General features: G+C 42.9%; 1 protein-coding gene across 2 annotated transcripts in view; it reads right to left on the bottom strand.

The window, feature by feature from the left end:
• GRK5 (G protein-coupled receptor kinase 5) overlaps positions 1–20083 on the bottom strand; it is a 165393-nt gene that overhangs the window by 50812 nt on the left and 94498 nt on the right. For both annotated transcript variants that reach the window (XM_035329334.1, XM_035329335.1), the window contains exons 3-4: positions 11442–11554; positions 2281–2358 (exon numbers count right to left, since the gene is read on the bottom strand). In XM_035329334.1, coding sequence (XP_035185225.1) covers positions 2281–2358; positions 11442–11554 — 191 coding nt within the window. The remainder of the gene's footprint in view (positions 1–2280; positions 2359–11441; positions 11555–20083) is intronic.

Raw genomic sequence — 20083 nt, 5'->3', positions numbered from 1 at the left:
CACACACCTACTTAAAAGAAATATTCCTCTGAAAGCAGAAGGCTTTGGAATCAGTGGCTCTTTGTATCTTTCAAGGGACTGATGGCTAAATGGGGAAATGCAGCATCTAATGAAAAGATGATTTCTTTGCTGGCCAAGATGATATTCCATAAGGACATTTGGATCCAGATTCAGCCCTCTTGACTGCAAGCATCTAAACTGGCTTTGAATCACTCACCTCTAATGGCTTAGACGACCTCTGTCCTTTGGAGGTTCTTCTCTTTCTAGGCTAGAAAGGAGAGTAAGGATCTGAACTACTAATCTGAGTACCTTAGTTAGGTAACTAGAATGAAATGGCAGAATACAGACCTTGCTCTGGTTGTTTACACATTGGTTTTGGGGGAGACCTATGTTGGAAAAACTAGCAGTAAGCCCATTGCTATGTCACAGTCAACCTTGCCTCTAGGAAGTGTTTCCTGCTGCACACTGAATAGTTTAAACCTTCCTCTGAGAAGAAGCAGAAGTTTCCCGTTAAGAAAAAAAAAAAAAAAAAAAAAAAAAAAAGCCACACTGAAATTAGAGCATAATCACCAGGGAGCCAGTTTTAGATTACAACAGAAGGAACATAACTTTGTGTTCCCTTCTGCCCTAAGACTTTAAGGTAATTTGCAAACACCACAGAAGTTTCAGAACAGACTGCGCCCATTTTAAGTACTGAGAAATCAGGCATACAGGTCAGACATGAAGTGCAGAGCGTGGCAGAGAATGGAAACTCCAGCTCTGGAGTCACAGTAATTTACTTTCCTTCAACACCACCATTTTTTATTGATGAAGAACAAACTGGTCTCAGCCTAGCCCTCACTGCATATTCCTTGACCTCACTAAACTACCCCATGTGCTTCTGGGGCTACCCCATGTACTTCTGCGGCTACCCCATGTACTTCTGCACTATGGGGCTTCTGGTAAATGGACAGGGATGGCAGGAGCACAATGGGACAGCATTGAAGGGTTTTGGCATCTGGAAACGTGCACCAAGACCAGCTGCACTTAGCTGAAGCTAAACAGCACTATCCTATCACTTCACTATCCCTGATACCAGCAAAATGCCTTTCTCTGTTTCCTGACGAGGACTAAAACAGTGGGAAACATTTTCCCTCTGTATTTGTTCCTTTTTCCTCTGGAATTTTAAGACAAATGGTCACCTCAGTGGATGAAAACCAGTAGAACTTCATGCCCCTAATGAATGGGCAGCAGGAACTCATGCTGGCAGTGCTAAATGGCTGCACATGAAACTAGCCAGGCTCAGTAAATGAAACCAGATCCCAAAATGCAGTCTGAGATAACTGAAAGTATGCGCTGAAATTTATTGTAGGAAAATGACTGGAAAAAAAGTGGTCTGCTCTGCCCCTGCACCTCCAAAACATATTGTACTATTTAAACGCTTTAGAAAGACATCTGCCAAAAATGCAATTCATTTTCCTGAAGGTCAAATGTATTTCACTTGTAAAAAAAAAAAAAAAAAAAAAAAAAAAGTTGAAGCAACGATTGTACATCTTGGTTAGTCTTATGAAAGCAACTTAGGAAAAATCCTAGGATTGTACTTGTGTTTGAAGTTGGATGTTTATGGCTTACTGGCAGTGACTTTAGTGCAAAGGTTAAATGTGGCCAGCAAATGATTGAACCCCAAAAGGGTAAGTCCCAGAGCAGCCTGTCCAAATTCCTGCAGCGAATCCGTAGTTCTGGTCGGAGTGCCACCCTGTGGACAAGCTGCGACCATGAGCTCCTTTCCTTCTGACAGCCCAGAGATGCCACAGTCAGGAATTGCCAATGGTGGAAACAAAAACCAGCGACACCACCTCTCAGCTCCAAAACACGTTGTACCATTTCAATCTTGCATGCTTGTGGTTACTGCCGGGCAACTGGTAGGGGGAGGAATGGGATCGCTGTACCAAGATATGGTGTCTTTTATAAAAGACCATCTCTGCAAGTGCTTTCTACACAGCTGTACATGAAACATCACTGCTTTTGAACCAGATAGGAAATACCTGCCTCCCCCCCGTTCATCCTCAGATGAATTAGGCTCCTGGTAAATTCAAGTGCATCCTTAAAAAACAATTTGTGGTTTGAAATACATTTTTTTCTCTCTGAATGTTTGTATAAGACTTGCAGGCTTATACACTGGAGATTGCCACCATAAATTTTAGGACTCTAAAATTGTATTACAAAGCTTATAACAACCTTGTTTAGCAAAGGTGTGCCTTGCAGCATTCCTTCAGTAACACCACTTTGGCTGCCCCTTACCTCTGGGGTGAGGTATTTCATCATGATTTCCTTTCCTTTCTCTCCCAGCTTTTCATCTGGAGCAATTTCATACTCTGCCTGGAACAGATATAAAGAAATTATCAATATTTGCACTCATATTTCAGCAGTAAAACTTCATTTTGGATATGGCCTTAGCTGAACACTCTGTCTGAAGAATTTGGAGAGTAAATACCGTTTTCTGATGGGAGTAAAACCCGTACACACAATCCATCTAAAACTTTTCCACTATATTATGAACAAACCCTACTGATATGCTTTCTGAGAGGAGGTCTCTTAATTAACACCATAAAATTTAATTCCTTTATATTTTATAGCCTTGCCAAGACAGTGTTCAGAAAGCACTCAGTAACTAGAGACATCAGCTTTTTGGTTTTTATTTAAAGGGAAGCTGTATATAAAAGGTAAAATTATTTCTCACAGTAGTAGAGAAGGTGATTTTTTGTTAATTCTTACCACTGTGGTATTTCAAGAACCAAGTAAATTCCTTCAGTAGATTGTCTTTTTGGAATAATGGGTCTTTCCTACTAATTTACATCTTCCTGTTGGTCTAACAATCCTTCTGCAAAGCAGACAGATTTCTCCATCACTTCTGGTGATCCTGGACTCATTCCCTCCAGTAGGCAGATTTGAGAGCTGCTTTCTTAAGCAGATTTCTCAGGATGCAAATAAAGCAAAGTATTATTTGTGTACCACTAAGACATGAATCACTTTAAAGTTTTGTAATCATGGAAGGCATTCGAAGAAAAAACATGCTGCGTGGAGTCCCAGTTACTAAATGATAACGATAAATTCTTAGAGACATTCTGACTTGGCACTGCCCAGGGTACAAAGCCTTAGCCTTAGGATCAAAAGATTTTCCAGGAAAAAAAAGTCAGCCTAGCAGTTTTCATGACTGCTCATATTAGAAAAAGGTTCCCAGAAAATCCTGCCAAACCAATTAAGTAACCTGGTCCAATACAAGCTGTTTGGGATGATAAATGAGGAGGAAGTTAAAAAAAAAAAAAAAAAAAAAAAAAAAAAAAAAAAAAAAGGTAAATCAGACTGAACTGGCAAAAACTTGGAAGAACAAACTTCAGAACTATTGCCCGCTCAAAGACGTATGCGCTGCTGTGACTTTGATACAATAAATCTGAAGGAAGGCTGTAATGGATACCCTCACCAAGCAGACTCAGGAATGACATGAAAACCACAATGTAGTAATAATACTATTACCCATCTATCTGGCCAGTGCTGATTTAGCTATTGTAGCTTAAGTCTAAAGCTATGTATTTATACATATACTTAGCAGGTTCCTTGAACCGTCTAGAATTACGATCTGATTTGGTTTGGGAAATGACAGTGACCGCAAAAAAAATAATAATAAAATAAAATAAATCTGTATTGCTGGTGAAAAATGTACTGAAAGCTAAAATCCACAAGAGCAGCACTTCTCTTTTAGTGGCCGTTTTGGGGATGAACCGATTATGTTCTCATAAAACTTATTACAAGGGTTTAAAAAAACATCTTTCATCCAATTTCCTGTCCTTTTAGATGGTATCTGAATATGGGTCATTTCAGCTCTTAAAGCATGGATGCTCTCAACTGTTTATGGGATCTTAACAGAAATTTTCTCCACGAGTCATTGCTAGGGCATAAAGCAATGGCAAGGGTAACAGAAAGAACATTTTTTTTGAAAGGTCAGAGTTGATTTTGGCCTTTACAGATTATGGGTAGGTTCATACACAGACTAGAAGTATTTCAGCTAAAAGAAAAGTGAAATAATATATTTTAAGAGAAGATAATAATATTTAAACGTAACTTTCTGTGCAGAAGACTACCAAAGAAGAAGGAGAACTCCTTAGCGTTGCCTTGAGATGGAAGCATCTAGAATACCTACTGAGCCCTCAACTCAATGTTATTTACAAATTACCCAATAATGTCCTCTTTTCTCTCCATCAATTGTTTTTAGACTCTGAATATTCTGCCACACTATTCAGAAAAGGCCAAAAGAAGTTGGGCTACCAGATTTCTTAATGGCTCTGTGTCCATTACCTAAAGCTGATCAGAGAAGCTACATCAGTATGAGTCCTGCAGGATGGAGATGTGCAATGCCAAGTGTGTGTGTGTGTATGGTAAGTGCCTGGCAAGTATCAGTGCCTTCTTCTGGAGATGGATTTGTGCAAACACAAGATGACCATACTTTGGAAGTTAAATGCTAACACAGGATGCTAGCTTATATGAGTGGAGAAATCTGAGTTTCTCAAACAGGTCACAGATTTGGATACCATATCTCATGGGCTTGGACTGCTCCATAACAGTGGTGTCCACGTATCAACATGGGTCAAAGTGCTTCAGTGATCTCTTGACAGAATGCCCTGCTGAAGATATTATTTGGCAATGCAAATCTTTGACAACAGCAGTCACCAAGGGCTTTATGTCAGGACTGCAAGTCTAACGCTTTGTCCTACACGGGACAAAAGCAAACTTTCCATAAATTGTGAAACAGCAAGCAAATCAGGACACATCTGAAGAAGACAGAATTTTAGCAGGAATTGGATCAGTGTTTCAAAATGCACTTCCTGATGGAATTCAACATATGCAGAGCTAAAAGCACACGCACACACATACACACAGTGTCTAACTCTGTCTCGAAATAGTTGGGAGGGAATAAAAAGAAAGTTCAGTTATACTTTTGACATTCCCAGAAGATGCTACAGGATGGTGGTAAAGGTAGGAAGTGACAGACAAATGAAGGTGCAAAAAGGAACTATAAACTCTAACTGTGAACAGTGTTGATTTCACTGTAACTCAAATACTAGAAGCCTGTTTCATTTTGTTTCTAAGTTTGCTATTTCTCCCTTCAGTGCCACTTTCGAGTTATTCGGCTCCAGTTATTGGTATGCTTTCAGCTATGAACTGCTACTGCAGGAAGAATTACACGCAGAGAGACAGAGTGGCTTCCCCATGTTCCCTCTGTGCATGCCTGGGAAGCGTACCAAGGTACTTGACTCTCGATCTTGTGCTTAAATCACAAATACATCCCCTTCTTCCACAATACTCAAAAGCGCGGCTACAGTTTGAAAATCCCTAATTGCTAGAAATAACATTGTTAGCTAAAATCCACGTGGAGCAAAATATTTTCCATTATTCCTTTGATGAATCCGGGCATGTGTTTCAAGGCTCCCGCTCTGAAGTCTAATAGCTTCTCCATGCCCTAGTTAGGTCAGACAGGGCCCTATTCATAGCTCATAAAGGAGGGGAGGATTTACGATCACCCTGACTGCATGGGACGATCTGCAGGGAAGGCTCCTACGGCGGCCAGGCACGGCTCCTTCAGTCCAAATGGTGAGAGGATGTGGGCTGGCCGCCATTTGCTGCTAACTTGTCTTTTGGCTCCTGCTTTGGAGGTAGTCATTATTTAGATGGCTCCTGCTTCCCTAGAAGCAATGCTGGCTAAACAGACACACGGGCATGCAAAGAGCCTGTCCGTCTGAAGCAGCCACCCCTGGGACAGGCCACGTGAGGTGGGATGGGAAAATATGCTTCCACCAGGAAAAGGAGCAAAATGCAGCTGGTGGCCTTCTTTGGGATGGGGCCACGAGCTCATGAATGGCCAAGAAGGGGCTGGGGAGTGACTGCAACTAACAGGCAACATTGCCAGAGCACTGAGCAAAAAAGAGCACTTTGGACGAAAGTCTGCCCTGTTGGCTGAGGCACAGAGACCACTGGAGGGTCACAAGAGCAACCTTAATTCTGCCACATCATTTCATCCAGTCTTTGACTTTCATCTAAACATTCTTTGAGCTCCTGAAGCTGTATGGCTTAAAAATCTGTGAAAAATGAAAAACAGAGCCTAAGGGACCACTCTGTATCCTGGTGGACTCTCACCCACAGCAACCATAGCTGCTGGTTATCTGGTTCAGTAAGGCACAGCCGCAGGATTCGGTCCCTTGTACCTAACAGGAGATGGAGTTGGGAATGGATGCTTCCACCAGAGCTGTTTCGGGCTTCTCAGTATAAGTTAGGAGCAGGGGAGCCAGCTCCTGAGCACCTGCAGGAGGTTACCGGTGTTTTGGCCCCAGTTTCATGCCCTCACTTTCTCAGCTCCCTCCTCTGTTATCCTCAACTTCTCTCTGCTGCCGCGCCTGCCGTCTCCTCCCTTGGACTCCGATTTCTGCCCTGTTATTGCTCCTGTGCTCAAACAAGCCTCCTTGCACTTGCCTCTGCTGAGATTTAAAGTCTGTGACTGAAAATTGGAAGGCAAAAACCAAACAGCTGGGATTCATAATAACTCACATTTCTAAATGAAAAGTTAACTTGAAACCACATTTTTCATCTTTTAGTGCAGGGCAAAAAAAAGCCCTTTTGACTGTTTAAAAACACATTTTGAGTTAATGAGTTTGTTGATATCAACAAACTGGCATTTCTGATGGAAAAAGCCTTGAACAGCTTTAAGGCACACATACACAGATGGTTTATATACCATGCAAGGGACTTAACCAAACGAAACCTCCCTAACAGGGAGACACGTTTTTTACAAATGGCACTAAATGGATGCTTGTTCATCCTTCTACCCCAGATAAGGGTAATGTCTAGTGAAGCATTCAGCTGAAAATTCCACCCGAGATGATGGTGTCCCTCACCCCTGGCCCTGGATAACATGAGCAGAAACAACACGGAGAGGCATCAGGGCTATACCTCCACCTCATGCACTTCAATGCAAAAAATGACAACATCCAGGCTAGAGAGAAAATGACTTCAGGTTTTGTTCTCCTTGACCAGAATTAACCATGTTCTGCTGCCAGCTCCCTCCAGTTAGGCTAAATCTAGTCCACAATAGCCTGTTAAAAACCATCCCCTGAGAATGAAAATTATACATTCAAAAATGATGAATGTGAGTAGACAAAACAGGAAAGGGTTGTAGTGAGGTCTTCATTACAAGGGCACACCAAAGTCAGAGAAGAGAGGAGAGGGAAATGTGGGGAGCTGCCCCCCCTTTTGAGGAGGGGACACAAGCGGGGGGGGTCCCTGCTGAAGTGCCACTTCTTGTGCTGCTGGACAGGCTGGCTGGGCAGGGAACACACGTTGCTAATAGGTGACCTGCTTCCTGAACTGCCTCTTAGGAGGGGAAATGCAACCCCCAGCACTTTATTGTAAGGGCTGTCCTTCAACAGCTACCACGCTCCGTGACGTTGCTGAAGTATTTGTAAGCACAGCAAAGTGTGCTCTGGGGCTGTGTGGGATTCTTTGTTAAGGACTTACAGGGAGCTGATTTAATCATAAAACAGCTCCGTTTAATGATAATAGATTATGTTTGCACAGTTCCTTCATCCGAACGGCTACATAAGAGTTTGGTGAACTACTCATGGGCGATCTGCGTGTTCATGTGCTCAGAGATAAGCACCCAGTGCGTATAATCACACACGTACTCAGAGGCACAAGTTGTAACCATCGGTACTTCTTACCAGATATTTTATCTAGTGAAGTCATGAAACTGTTTGCACGATACCCGCAGCAAGAGATGGCTCTCTGTCCTTACAATATTAGTGTGGCCTAGCAAGGGGATCACCACTGCCCAGTTTCCCAGATGGACAGCCATGGTGACGGCCACTCACTGACCCCACAGCTCCACCAGCACCCCACTGCAAGGCTCTGGGGATCTCCATTTTTATCACGTTTATGATTTAATGTGGGGACCTACAGCTTACAAACCACATATTGTAGCCCATTTTATTACAGATTGTGATTTCCTGAGCAGTGTTCTCAGAAGACGGGCAAAAGATTCGTGTCTCTGGGCACTTTCAGCTCTGTTACTGGCTGAAATTGGCCAAAGTATTCACAAGGTTTAGAGGGAACTAGCGGCTGCACACCTACACACATGCAGAATGCAATGATACAAATCCTTTTTTCTTCAGAAAGCCAGCCTAAAAACTGCTTAACTGTACAGACAAAAAACAAAACAAAACAAAAAAAAAGAAAAAAAAAAGAAAAAGAAAAAAAAAACACCACCAGATGCTGCTAAAATTAGATTTGCAGGAGACTACATCAGACCAGGTTCCTTATTCCACCTAACAGCTGAAATAAATGTCCAGCAGAAAGGAGATTTTATTTTTTTCTTTATGCACTCTGGTCTGCAAGGTCTGGCTGAATTTATGAGCCTTTGGAAGCAAGGGGGTGAGAGAGTTCTTGCAAAACTTGGTCACACGTAAGTATGGAAATCGTTGGTAGGTTTTTGGGTGCCTGACTCAGCTTCTGGTTTCCTCCCAAGAGTCCCAGTTGCTGCTTTCTTTGCAGGCAATTGAGTTCACTGGTTAAAAAAAAAAAAAAAAAAAAAAAAAAAAAGTGAAAATCGGGAGGGATCAATTACAGGCTTCTGCATGACTTACAGCATGACCTGGTAAAATCACCTAGCTGTGCTCTTGGCTTCCCCTTCTTTTTTTAAAAGAGAGGTGGGCTAACTTCTCAGTGCACAGAAAGCTCTCTGACCCTCTGGTGAACAGCTAAACATTTACCTCTTTTTTTTTTTTTTTTATTTTTTTTTAATAATACAACAAAGAAAAGCTAAGTTTTGCATCTTATATTAGAAAAATAATTAAGCCAAAAGAAAGCAGAAGGTTTGGCTTTTTCTGCTCAGGGCTTGTTACAGCAGGTGGTCTCCAAAAGGTTTCACATTCCTGGTGGTCTCAGAATAGGGCTGTAAAGACAAACTTTTGGTCTCATTATAGGACTTTTTTGCCTAGCATAGGATTTGGCCTGAGTCCCACTACTCACTCAACACAGTGTGACCCTGCTGGGTGAATTTCAGTAGCGATCATCCAATTTAATGGCTATGGCTGTGTTGCTAGACCTTAACATTGGATAATACAGGGATTTTCACAGGCTGGGAACAAACTTGCACAGAATTTGAAATCAACAAACAAAAGAGGCTGCTGTCAATTAGCTTTAAAAAAGAGCAAATATTCAGACCTCCACAGAGCTCGACATTTTGCTCATTAAATTCATGTTTCATTAGGGCAGGCGCCTCTCTAGCAGATGAAAGTTGGGTGCAGGATAAACATGTTAAGGGTACCCAAAATGTCCTTCTACCCACCTGCCTTGAGCACAACCTCAAGGAGCATCTGTCAGGTGTAGTCCTTTCATGACCGTCACTGGCTAAACCTTCCCACTGGGGACAATCAAGGAATATAAGGTGGAAGCTGTGACCACCCAAAACCTCTTAGAGAAACCCTTCCATAGACATGCTAATTGAAGGGTTGCCTTTCTTAGCCTGCAGAAATATAAGGGTAAATGCTTTGGTTTGCCATTTAAAGCTAAACACTACACTTTCTGCTGATGTGAGGAAATCCCTAATGAGATGATGTTGGGTATATCCCCAGAGAAAGACCATTAGTTTACATCCTGAAATAGAATATCCCAAGTTGGAAGGGACCCATAAGGATCATTGCGTCCAAAATGAATGAATCCATGAATTCTCTAATGGCCTTTCATACCTAGGAGTCAAAGAGCACATTGCTGCAATTTAGCAATGTGTGTGCCAAATGCACTTGGGAAAACAAAGTCCTCCTTTGGTTTACCTGTGAAGTTGATTGTGTACGTTCTTTGATCGCTTGGTGCCAGATAATTCTACACTCTGTTAAGCAGAAGGTGGAGTGTTTTTAACCTGCTGCAGAAGCATGTTGCTCTGTCACTTGTAACTCTGGTAGAATGGAGACGTAATGTCTACTGCAAGTAACACTTTAAGCCAAATATCATCCTGCTTCAGCACTGCTGTAAGCCACCTAAAGAAAAAGCCAATTTAACAATGCATTGCTATGATTCAGCAGCCTGAGTGTGAAATCAATTTGCAAAAGTAGTCTAATAAAAATGTATAGAAAAAGCATTAGAATGTTTTAAATTATGTTAATTGAGTCAAAAAGTTTACAGAAGTTCAAAGATGGTTTTATGAGTTGTGATGGTACCAGAAATGCCAACTAAAATTGATTTTAAAGCACTTTATCCAATGCTTTCTGTGATGCAGAATTGTTGTAGGTGCTGTGGTACTAATATACACTTCAAGTGATGACGTGTCCTCTCCCAGACTCTTACCTTTACAACTTCATTGTAACCTCCACATCTGCCTATACATCAGAATAGCTTCACCACAATTCAAAGAAAAAAAAACTTTGTTCCCATTGGTATGCATTGCTTTGCTTTTGACTTAGTCCACCTAGAGAGCGAAGTCCCCTGGCCATGCACACTCAGTGATGACAACTGGCAGCTCCTCTACCAGCCTGGTGGGGTGTAGCCTTTTGGCTCCTCACCACCCTCAGAAGCCTCCCAGCAAGGAAGCCAATGGGGACTTCGGGACTGTGAGCAGCTTCTCCCACTGGCACTACACACGGTCAAATGCTGCCAAGTTGGGAATGAGTATCAGGTCCTTCCAGGGGCTGTGGGGGCTACTTGGTGGCTGGTTTAGCTGGGAGCTCACTGGACAGGGAAATGGAGCTGAGCTTCAATAGCAGGTTTGGCATGAGTTTCTTGGTGACCTCAGTTAAGTCACTTCTATAGCTCATGCCTCTATTTTCCTATATGAAAAAACAAGATAAGATCAGGATGCCCTTTATAAATCACCTTGAAATCTACTGATGGAGAGGCTTGGTAAGAGTGAGATATTATTATCACACTCCTCTTTCCCTCTTGTCAGTCCATTCATCATCTTCCCTTTCCTCTCAGTGCCTCCGAGCACTGCAGACATCCTGATACCAAAAGACGTCACTCACTGCCACCCAGCTTCTCATGCCTGGGCGTGACGCAGGCTCTAAGAGCCCAGACCTGGGCTCCTCCCTTTGCGGTGGCTCGTGTCCTCTGAGGCTGGTGCCGAGCCTGCATGCAGCACTGCCCCTCTACCTCCAGTGGCTTGCTCAGGTGCATCAGATGCAAAAACCCATCCCATGGCAGTATGACTTCTGGAGGTCAGAGCTGCATGCTCATTGAGCATGGAGCTCCAGGAACAGCACCAAGCTGATCACACAGGTTGGTCCACCAGAGCAGGGGCAGGCTGCGACTGCTGTGCCTTCAGAGCAGGACATTACTCCTCCTGCCCTGCCAGAGCTTCTCCTCAGCTTGCTGCTGAGGCACATGGGGCTGCAAAGCACCGTGAAATATCACAAGAAGGGACTTACCACCGAGTCGAGGAACCTAATGCAGCACTCGAGCTCGGGTCGAGTTTCACAGAACTGCCGAAAGAGAAGCCTTCCGATCGGCTGCTTTTCGCATATGCTGCAGTAATCTCTCTCTAGAGGCAATAAAGAGAAGAGAAGCATGAAAATGAGAAGAGCTTTGCCTTTGGGGTTGCTTAGGAGTTTAAAACATTGCAAGTGAGTGCAGAAGGACGACCCAGATTAGAAATGCCTTCTTCTCCCCACCATGTTTCAGGTATCCAAGTGCAAATATAATTAATGGCTTAAGTCTCGAACAAGACAGGCCAATTTTACAGACCTGATGTAGGTAAAAGCCCCACAAAAACCATTCAGCTATTATGAAAGAATAACTTCTCATTTTTCCATGGTGGAATTGCATGTACTCTGCAAAGGTAGCACTCAGACGGGCAGTGTTTGCAGGAATTTGAGGAGCAAATTACAAGTCTCTGAAATGTGAATCATACACTAATGCGCAGAAGTTGTAATTCGTGGTGACTTTCCTGGTTCCTTCCCAAATATGCACTAAAGTGACCCTAATTTCTGGAAACATAGAATCCACTCTCTACTAATTATTTGTTGCAAAACACACATTTTCAAAGGTTTCAAAATTTCTATTTACTTGCAGAGCACCAGCCTATGGATGGAGTACATGGCATCTAGCCGGCTCCAGGGTCACACAGCACTCCTCTACAGAGGAGTATTTCCCCATAATAGTCATGTTTACAAGTCGTTCCCCTGTGTGGGGTCTTTTCTGCACCCAGAACCACCCCCCTGGTAAAGCAGGTCCTTTACCAACTGCAGGTACTATCTGCAGGAATACAGTCATTAACTGCTATCGCACCAGTACAAATGAAGAGGGTTTTTTTGTGAGAGCAGCAGATCCCCCAGCCTGTTTGGAGCAGCAGCGCTTGCTGGAGACACGTTATTCCTTTAGAAGCACACACATGTCAAACAACATACTGTGTTTCCTTAAGCGTTCCTCTCACCACCCTCCTCGCTGCCATATGGCAGTTGCTGTTATTATGGAAACAACCAGCTTCTAAACACATAACATAACACTGCAAACAGACATACTAAACCCACACAAGTTGTCAGTGCCTTGGTTACTTCTCTCTCAGACCTGGAATATCTTTTATTACCCCTCGGCTTTGTCCCCCCACCCTTCCCTTCCACTCAAGGACATGTCCTGCAGGCACCCGGCTGTCCTGGGGGCACTCAGCTAAAGGGCCTGCTCCTCACAGGTGGCACCCTGAGGTGCCCTGAGGACCGTGCCTCACCAGGACATCCCTTGTGATAAGACACACAGCACGTTGGCCTTGCTGTGGCTGGGTGGCAGTCAGGCTCCAGACAGCAGTGTGGTGGCAGAAGCACCCCAGGCCCAGCCCTTGCCAGAGCGAGGCCCTGCCTGTGTGCGGCTGTGGCTGTACCTCAGGACATGGCCTCCGAGGCACCTGCAGGGAGGCATGGGCTAGGGCTAGATAGTTTTTAATTCAGCTTCCTCCTGCTTGGGTTTTCTGAATCTGTCTGGGACAACATACACTCACTGTGGTCCTGCCAGCCCAGGTTGGATCACAACTTCATTCTATCTAGCCAGAAGACTGCAACATTTTGACAGCCTCTAGCAAATAAAACTGCGTCTAGATCACTGTATAAATCTTAACTTAACCTCTAGCCTAACTATCGGCAACAAGCCTCTGACACTGTTCTGTTTGCATAACACAGACAGGCAGGGCCAGGAAGCCAGCGGGCTTGGTGTGACACTGAGCAGCCCAGGGGGGTCCTTGCAAGCAGTGCAAGTTCACTCTGCTCAACCAAGGAGCTCTCTTGGTGAGAAAGTGACAAAATACACAGACACGTACAGCGCTAAGGTAGGCAAAGGAGGCAGGGGAGTGCCTGAGTACATCAAAGCATCAGCTCACGGTGCCCCAGAGCATGCAGAGCCAGAGCTCAGGTGAGCTGCCCTGGGAGCTCTGGAGACGCAGCTCCCTCTGCCTGAGGCTGTTTTCTGCTGTCGTGATGAGCTAGCTCTTCTGAAGGCATGAATAAAACACACACCCCGAATACCTGTAGCACACAGCCTGACCGTTCTCAGGACCTGATCCCTCTGGAAGCCCAAACCTACAGCACCCTTCCTCAATATTAAACAGGCTGTGCAAAAAATGCAACTGTCTGAATCACAGATTTGTGACAGAATAGAAGATAAAGGAACAAATACATGATTAATCAGCCAGTTTGTTCTGCACTTTCTTTTGTACCATGTTGCTTGATGCCCAGTGTCAATGCTAGTACAAAATGGGCAGTTTTTCAAAGGTGATATAACATGGTGACACCCACTGCAGGACACTTTTCTAACAGAGGGGCCAGTGATAACAGCTGAACAAGCATGCAAATTGTACGTTGAATGGCTGTACTTTGTAACACACCAGGAAAAGAAAACAAGAAGCTGAGCACTATTACATATGTGGATAATCTAAACACAAAGCCGATATGAGCACAGACTTACTTCTACAATATATAACTTGGCTAGCACGTGGGAACGGTGACCCATTTGTAATGAGGGAAAAGGAAATACCAGAAATAATCTCCAAAAACACAAGAGCCAGAGCAGTTCCCTGGAGCCATCCACTCCTTGGTAATGTTCGTTTAAGTGCTGGATATACTGATACAGACAATAAATACATGATGCAACTGTTTTCATTCCTTGTAGGTTACATACAGTATTTTCTTAGGCCCTGGTTTTGCATTGACCTCACCAAGTCAGCTACAGGGTCCTGCGCTCACTCATTCTCGGGCCCTGGAATGGACTGAGGAACAAAACCACCCCCCTCAGCCCAAGCAGAAAACCGAGTGAATAGCTTTATAAAGGCAGGGAATGAAGCAAAGCAGAGGTGTTTTAGCAGTGCACTGCTCCCCAGAGGCCTGGCTGAGGTACCCGGTGCCACGGAGAGGAGCTGTGCCTGCAGGGAGGGGATGGAGAGGGCTGCAGGTAGCACAGCCGGCCGATCCCTCGGGCTGGGGTTAAGCGCCCTGTCGCGCTCGGTCTGCCTGCCAGCAAAAATATCCCTCCAGTTTCAAAAGTTTAAAAAATAGAAAGAATGATTTCCTGAGGAAATGGAAATGTTAAACACTTGGAAGTGAAACCATATGCTTATGATGATGAAGTGTAACGAAAACAGCCCCGAGAGCAATATCTTTGGTAGTCAGACCCTCCTGCTTCAGCAGAATCCTGTTTAACACCTGCAAAGTCACCCAAAATGGGGGTGAAAAGCTGGGTGGGTTGAACACCTAGAACAACAGTCACATCTCACTGATGCTGAACCCTTTATATAGAAAATGGTAAATAATGTGGGCATGCAAATGAATTATTTTTCTTCCTGTCAGAATAACTACACAGACTATATAAATTAAAATGGTTATGAAAAGGTTTTATATGAAATGCTATCACAAACATTCTAAAGATAAACAACATTCATTATAAATTCTATTGACTCATTTTTCCTTTACTTTGTAGCTCATATATTAAGATACTGCTTTAAAGAGCAGTCAGCACACAGAACATACCTACAAATACCTGTACACAAATAATGTCACCAGCATTCAAAGTCTATGGTCAAATTTGTTCCCCAACAGACATTTTGGTTCTGAAAAATACCTAAACACACACCTAGGAAAAACAGTGCTGTTAGTAAAAAAGTAGCTGCTGATAAAATCTCTGACTTTCAAGTAAAAGGGAAAAAATCTAATATTTTAATTAGAGAAAAACCTCCCTGCACGTTGTGAAAATATTTTGTCTTAATTTGCCATTTATATACTTGGCTCAAAATAACACCTTAGCAATTTCAGATATAAACAATGGTCTGCAGAGAGACCAGGTTCCTCCTCCTGTTTCACATTTGCCACAAGCCTGTGGGTTTTCATAGGCTTAGTGGTGAGCTTGGAAACTGGGTGACGACCCTTGGCTGAAAAAACAGTCTTTTCTGATATTGATTCCCGCAGCGCAAACTGCAGGTGTCTAAGCGAGAAACCTTCCCTCAGACTGCTCTGGGAAGCTGTACTTCTGTTTCTGGACTGAAGCCCTCTTTTGAAGGGCTGCTGATCCAACACCTGTGATCAGCTGGTGAGGCTTCCTCCTGTGAAATGCCTGTGAGGCGTGACAAGCTTAGTTTAAATCTCACTTATGAAGTATACAAAAGCCAGGAACAGCTTTTCAGCCTTTTTGTCCTTGCTGGTGGTGTTACTGATTGCACTTATGAACTATCTGTTAAGTAGCATTTCATTTCTTTTAAAAATACTACAGTCCCAAGAGAAGTCATTTCAAAGAAATGCATGGAGAATCACCAGGAAGATATGCACCATGCAAATTTGTTCTTGGCCTCTGGATCTCCTGTCTCCTTGGCATCACATCAGCCTGGATTAAGCCTGACTAAGATCCAAATGCAATGTAATTCTGCTGCCTAAAAATAAAAACAAACAAAAACCCCTCCCAAACACCTAAAAACACCAAAGTAAGTACAGTGAGAGCTGATTGGTCTTTTTCCTGTTAATGCTTGAGTTTCAAAAGGACCCAAGAAAAGAACTGAGCTCATCTTCCCTTTCCATTTCTTTTTGTTTGTTATCTTTAAGGTGAATCAAAGTGATAATCTTCCAAGTAGATATTCCAAGTCTAATATTAATCTGCTGTCTCCAGTCTGCTTTAGTCCAGAACAACAAAGCAAACACACCATAAACATGGAAGAAAAGGTCCTGAGCTGGACAATAGGAAGCAGTAGCAAAGCAAGAACTGGCTAGCAATCCCTTTGAAAGATTTTTGGCACACTGAAAGTAAAACTTTATTTTTCCAAGGTGCAGAGGCCTATCAAAGCAATTCCAACCAGCCCTGGAACAGTTGAAACTTCAGTAGAGATGCCTCAAACTCGCAATGTGATTGATGCCTCAATTTTCATTCAAACTTGGGGGAATTCAGCTAACATAGATCCCAACCACCCCAGCCCAAATCCCAAACCAGTTCTGTTTTTTGCACACCTCTACTTTACATACCTAAGCCCTCTTACGGGAGCACTCAGTGGAAAGAAGGACAAAAGCAGGAACTAAAAGCAATATTAAAAAACATGCCGCATGACTAAACTCAGCAGACTCTTACAGCCCATTGTACAGTATGTACTTGTAGTAGTTTGCTTCATTTTGTCAAAAAAAAAAAAAAAAAAGGAAAGAAAAAAAGAAAGAAAGAAAAAAAGACCAAAGCCTTTAAAGTATACAGAATTGTTTTGTGTCCAGTCGGGGTACTAATGGAAAACAAATAGTGTCTTTAAGCAGCAAATAACTCCATCTAGAGCTACATTAATAAAAATACATTTTTCATTTTAAATCAGCAAGTCTAACACTAGGCTTATGAATATGTTTTATAATTTAGTGCTGCTCTTCAGCTGCAAGTGAAATTACCACTGCCTACATATAAACTTAATAAACATATAACATACTAAACTGTCTAGTCTTTGAGGTTGATGAAAGTTGCTTCTTATCAAAGGCTCCTTTGTGGATGCTTTAAAAGGATTTAACTTGCTTTGATTGCATTATTAACAGTGCCTGTGCTGCTCTTGTATTTCAGAATAAGCTGGAAAGCTGGAACATTAGCTCTTACATTCGACAAAAGTTGGTTTGCCATCTATAACAAACACACTTCAATACAGAAGATAATTCTTGTGTTCAAAAGCAAGATACCAAGGCGGGCCACACTAATACTTCTGCAGACCCAGTTGTTATATTTGGATTTTTCTCTGGTCTTCTCTACTGGAGATCTCACAGCCAGTCAGATCTTCATAAACTTCGCTGGAAAGCCACATATTTGCAGTGAGAAACGTGTCAGGTTTCTTTCTGTGGGAAACTGAAAACATGGGCCCATTTCCGAAGAAGAAACAAGGATATTGCTCTTTGAACTGCAGCACCTGGCCAAGCACACACACAGGAACACAGCGAGGGATCTCGTTGTGATTGCTCAGGAGTGTTGCAGAAATGGAAGGAAACCATGGAACTCAAGCTTCTTTTTCTTTTCTCTTATTTTTTTTTTTTCTTCTTCTGGGTTTTGATGTTGTTGGTGCTGGTTTGTTGTGTTTTGGTGTGTATATGGAAACCTGTTGTTCAGATGCTGCGGACTCTCCATTTGCCCTGTCTCCAGCGATGCATTTTAAAAGTGAGGCAAACCAGATGGTGAGAGAATACAAGACAGGAATAAAAATGCCTCATTTCAGCTCATTCAAAAATTCCCAGGAACTGTGGCAGTAAGTCATGTTATAAAAGCCTAATACAAGCAGCTAGACTCCTGTGGGAATTCAGTTACCAGTACAAATAATATTCTGCGTACTGCAGACCTCAGCGGCATGCTGTATTTATAAAATGGGGCTAATAGCACTGCCCTACCTCAAAGCAGTGTGGCCAGAATAAGTATATTAAAGTGTGTGAGCCCAGAGTGCTACTGGATAGCCCTGCGGATCCGTGCTATTTACGTGCAATGCAAACCCCTGGAGCGGAAATTTAGTCCGAGAGAGCACAGCAGAGTCTTTTTATACATTAACCGCTATACTGCTCCATAACTTCACCTGGCACTTCACAGAGATTAAAAATGACGACGCAGCCCCTGTCCTGGAGAGTGCTTGTCTTGGCACGGCCAGCGCTGCACAGGTGCAGGACAGAAACTCCGGAGCCAAGGGCTGGGATGAAGTTGGGTTCCTGGTGGCAAAATACACTCCCTTGAATGATAAATATTTCATCCATTTTCTTTATTTTTAATAAAATATGGAAATTGTTAGACCTTATGACAGGATAATGGCTTGATAGATTCCTTGTTTTAAACAGCAGCTCTTCCCAGTCTGCGGCTAAAACCAGCACTTCATGGCTGGAGAAAGCTCTAGACCTAGCCTATTAAACCCTGGGGAGAACACTTTTTTTTGGCCTTGGCTGATTTTTTCCCCTTGAATTTAGGATTTTCTACAAGGAACTCGGAGAGCCTCATCTATGCCCTTACAGTGAGCATTGCTTTGGCACTGACTATCCAAGTTTAATTAATTAAAAATACAAACACAATCAAGATTATTTAAGACAATGGAATTACCCCAAACTGGTTTTAAGCCCTGCCAACTTAATTTTCTCTGCTTGTAGGCTGTCTATTTTAAAACAAACAAAATTTAATCTCCTGATCATTGAACATCTAATGTAATTATTCAGATTGAGACAGTGTTTGCTTTGTATAACTCTCCTTATTTCCACTCTTTTCATGGAATTAGGCTACAGGGATAAAGTCCACACATCACAGCAGCATTACACAAGAGGGAACTAGCCCAAACCTTAGAGTTGGACCAATATGGAAAAAAAAACGTTTGGAGAATATTGTAACAAATTCTCAGCTAAATACACTTTGGTCATATATACGGACCTTCTCATTTGTTTTTTGAAAGCAGCTGTATTGAAGCTTTGCTCACCGAACTTTATTTGAAAGTCAAATCCTGCAAACAGTTGCATAAATATGTTTGCAAGAGTATCTGAACCAGAATGCATATGAGGCTTTGTTGATTTTGGCAACAATTTTGGCAGGAAGGATAAGAACCCACCCACCCATTTTGTAGCAGCAGCAGGAGGATGAAACAGGACACTGTGCGCTCAACGTAGTCACTGCATGCAAAAACACGAGTGGGGTCCCCATGGCTGGGGAGATGTTTGGTAACCCAGCCTTGCTCCAGAATGCTCAGCCCCGAGTCTAAGCAACTCCCCAGTGTAAAACAAGTTCTCATTCTAACAAAATCAACTCCCTCTGCACTTGTCAGGAAAACCTCCCCACCAAGGGCATATTATCCCAGCCCTCCTCTAAAAGTCCTGGCATTGTCTCAAAAATTCTCCTTCGGGCAACACCATCATTTCCACGTTTTCCTGAGCAAGACCCACGTTCAAATGCAGCCAGCAGGTGCTGCTGGGTCAGGAGTACATTTAGCTTGAGAAGATGGAGCTTGCCACCTGTATTGGAGACACTAAATCACAGAAGCAAAAACTAGATTGTTGTGCTAAGTACGGGGTACAGGGAAAGATGATAAATAATTGTTAGAAATACTGAAGGTGATCTTAATCCTGCTGAAGCAGATGGAAACATTCCCATCAATTTCAGCAGGTCTTTCATTGGGCCTGGCTCTCCCACCTCTGTCAAGCACAACTGAAATGAGTAAAACCCTCAGTGTGTCTCTCAGTGAACATGACAGTGGAAATGCATGCACCATGATTAATAGGAAATCTGAATTGTAAATGTGCAATGGGAATATTTTAAAATCGTTTTTTAACAGAAATTATTGGGTACCACGTTCTTAAACACATGCTTTATTTCACATTTGGCTACCCGTTGGAACAACAGTGGATTGAAAGGGAACAAAAAGTGAAACAGTGCAGGGAGACTGACTGACTGACTGACGGACTGACTGACTGACTGATAGATAGGAGGACATATCTTACACTGCTTCTAGTTAAGAAATTCAAATGACTAGTAATAAGCTGGTTACTGTTCGCATAAGTTACACTTGAAAAGCACATACCCCTGGACCAATGCCTTTGATGAGGTTTCACTTTGATGAGTGCCTGAACTGTTGTCT

This window comes from Oxyura jamaicensis, chromosome 6 (assembly GCF_011077185.1).
Source record: "Oxyura jamaicensis isolate SHBP4307 breed ruddy duck chromosome 6, BPBGC_Ojam_1.0, whole genome shotgun sequence".
In the NCBI taxonomy this organism is placed as follows: domain Eukaryota; kingdom Metazoa; phylum Chordata; class Aves; order Anseriformes; family Anatidae; genus Oxyura; species Oxyura jamaicensis.
Note: the sequence above shows the minus strand (reverse complement) of the source record. Positions and strands in the feature narration are given on the sequence as shown.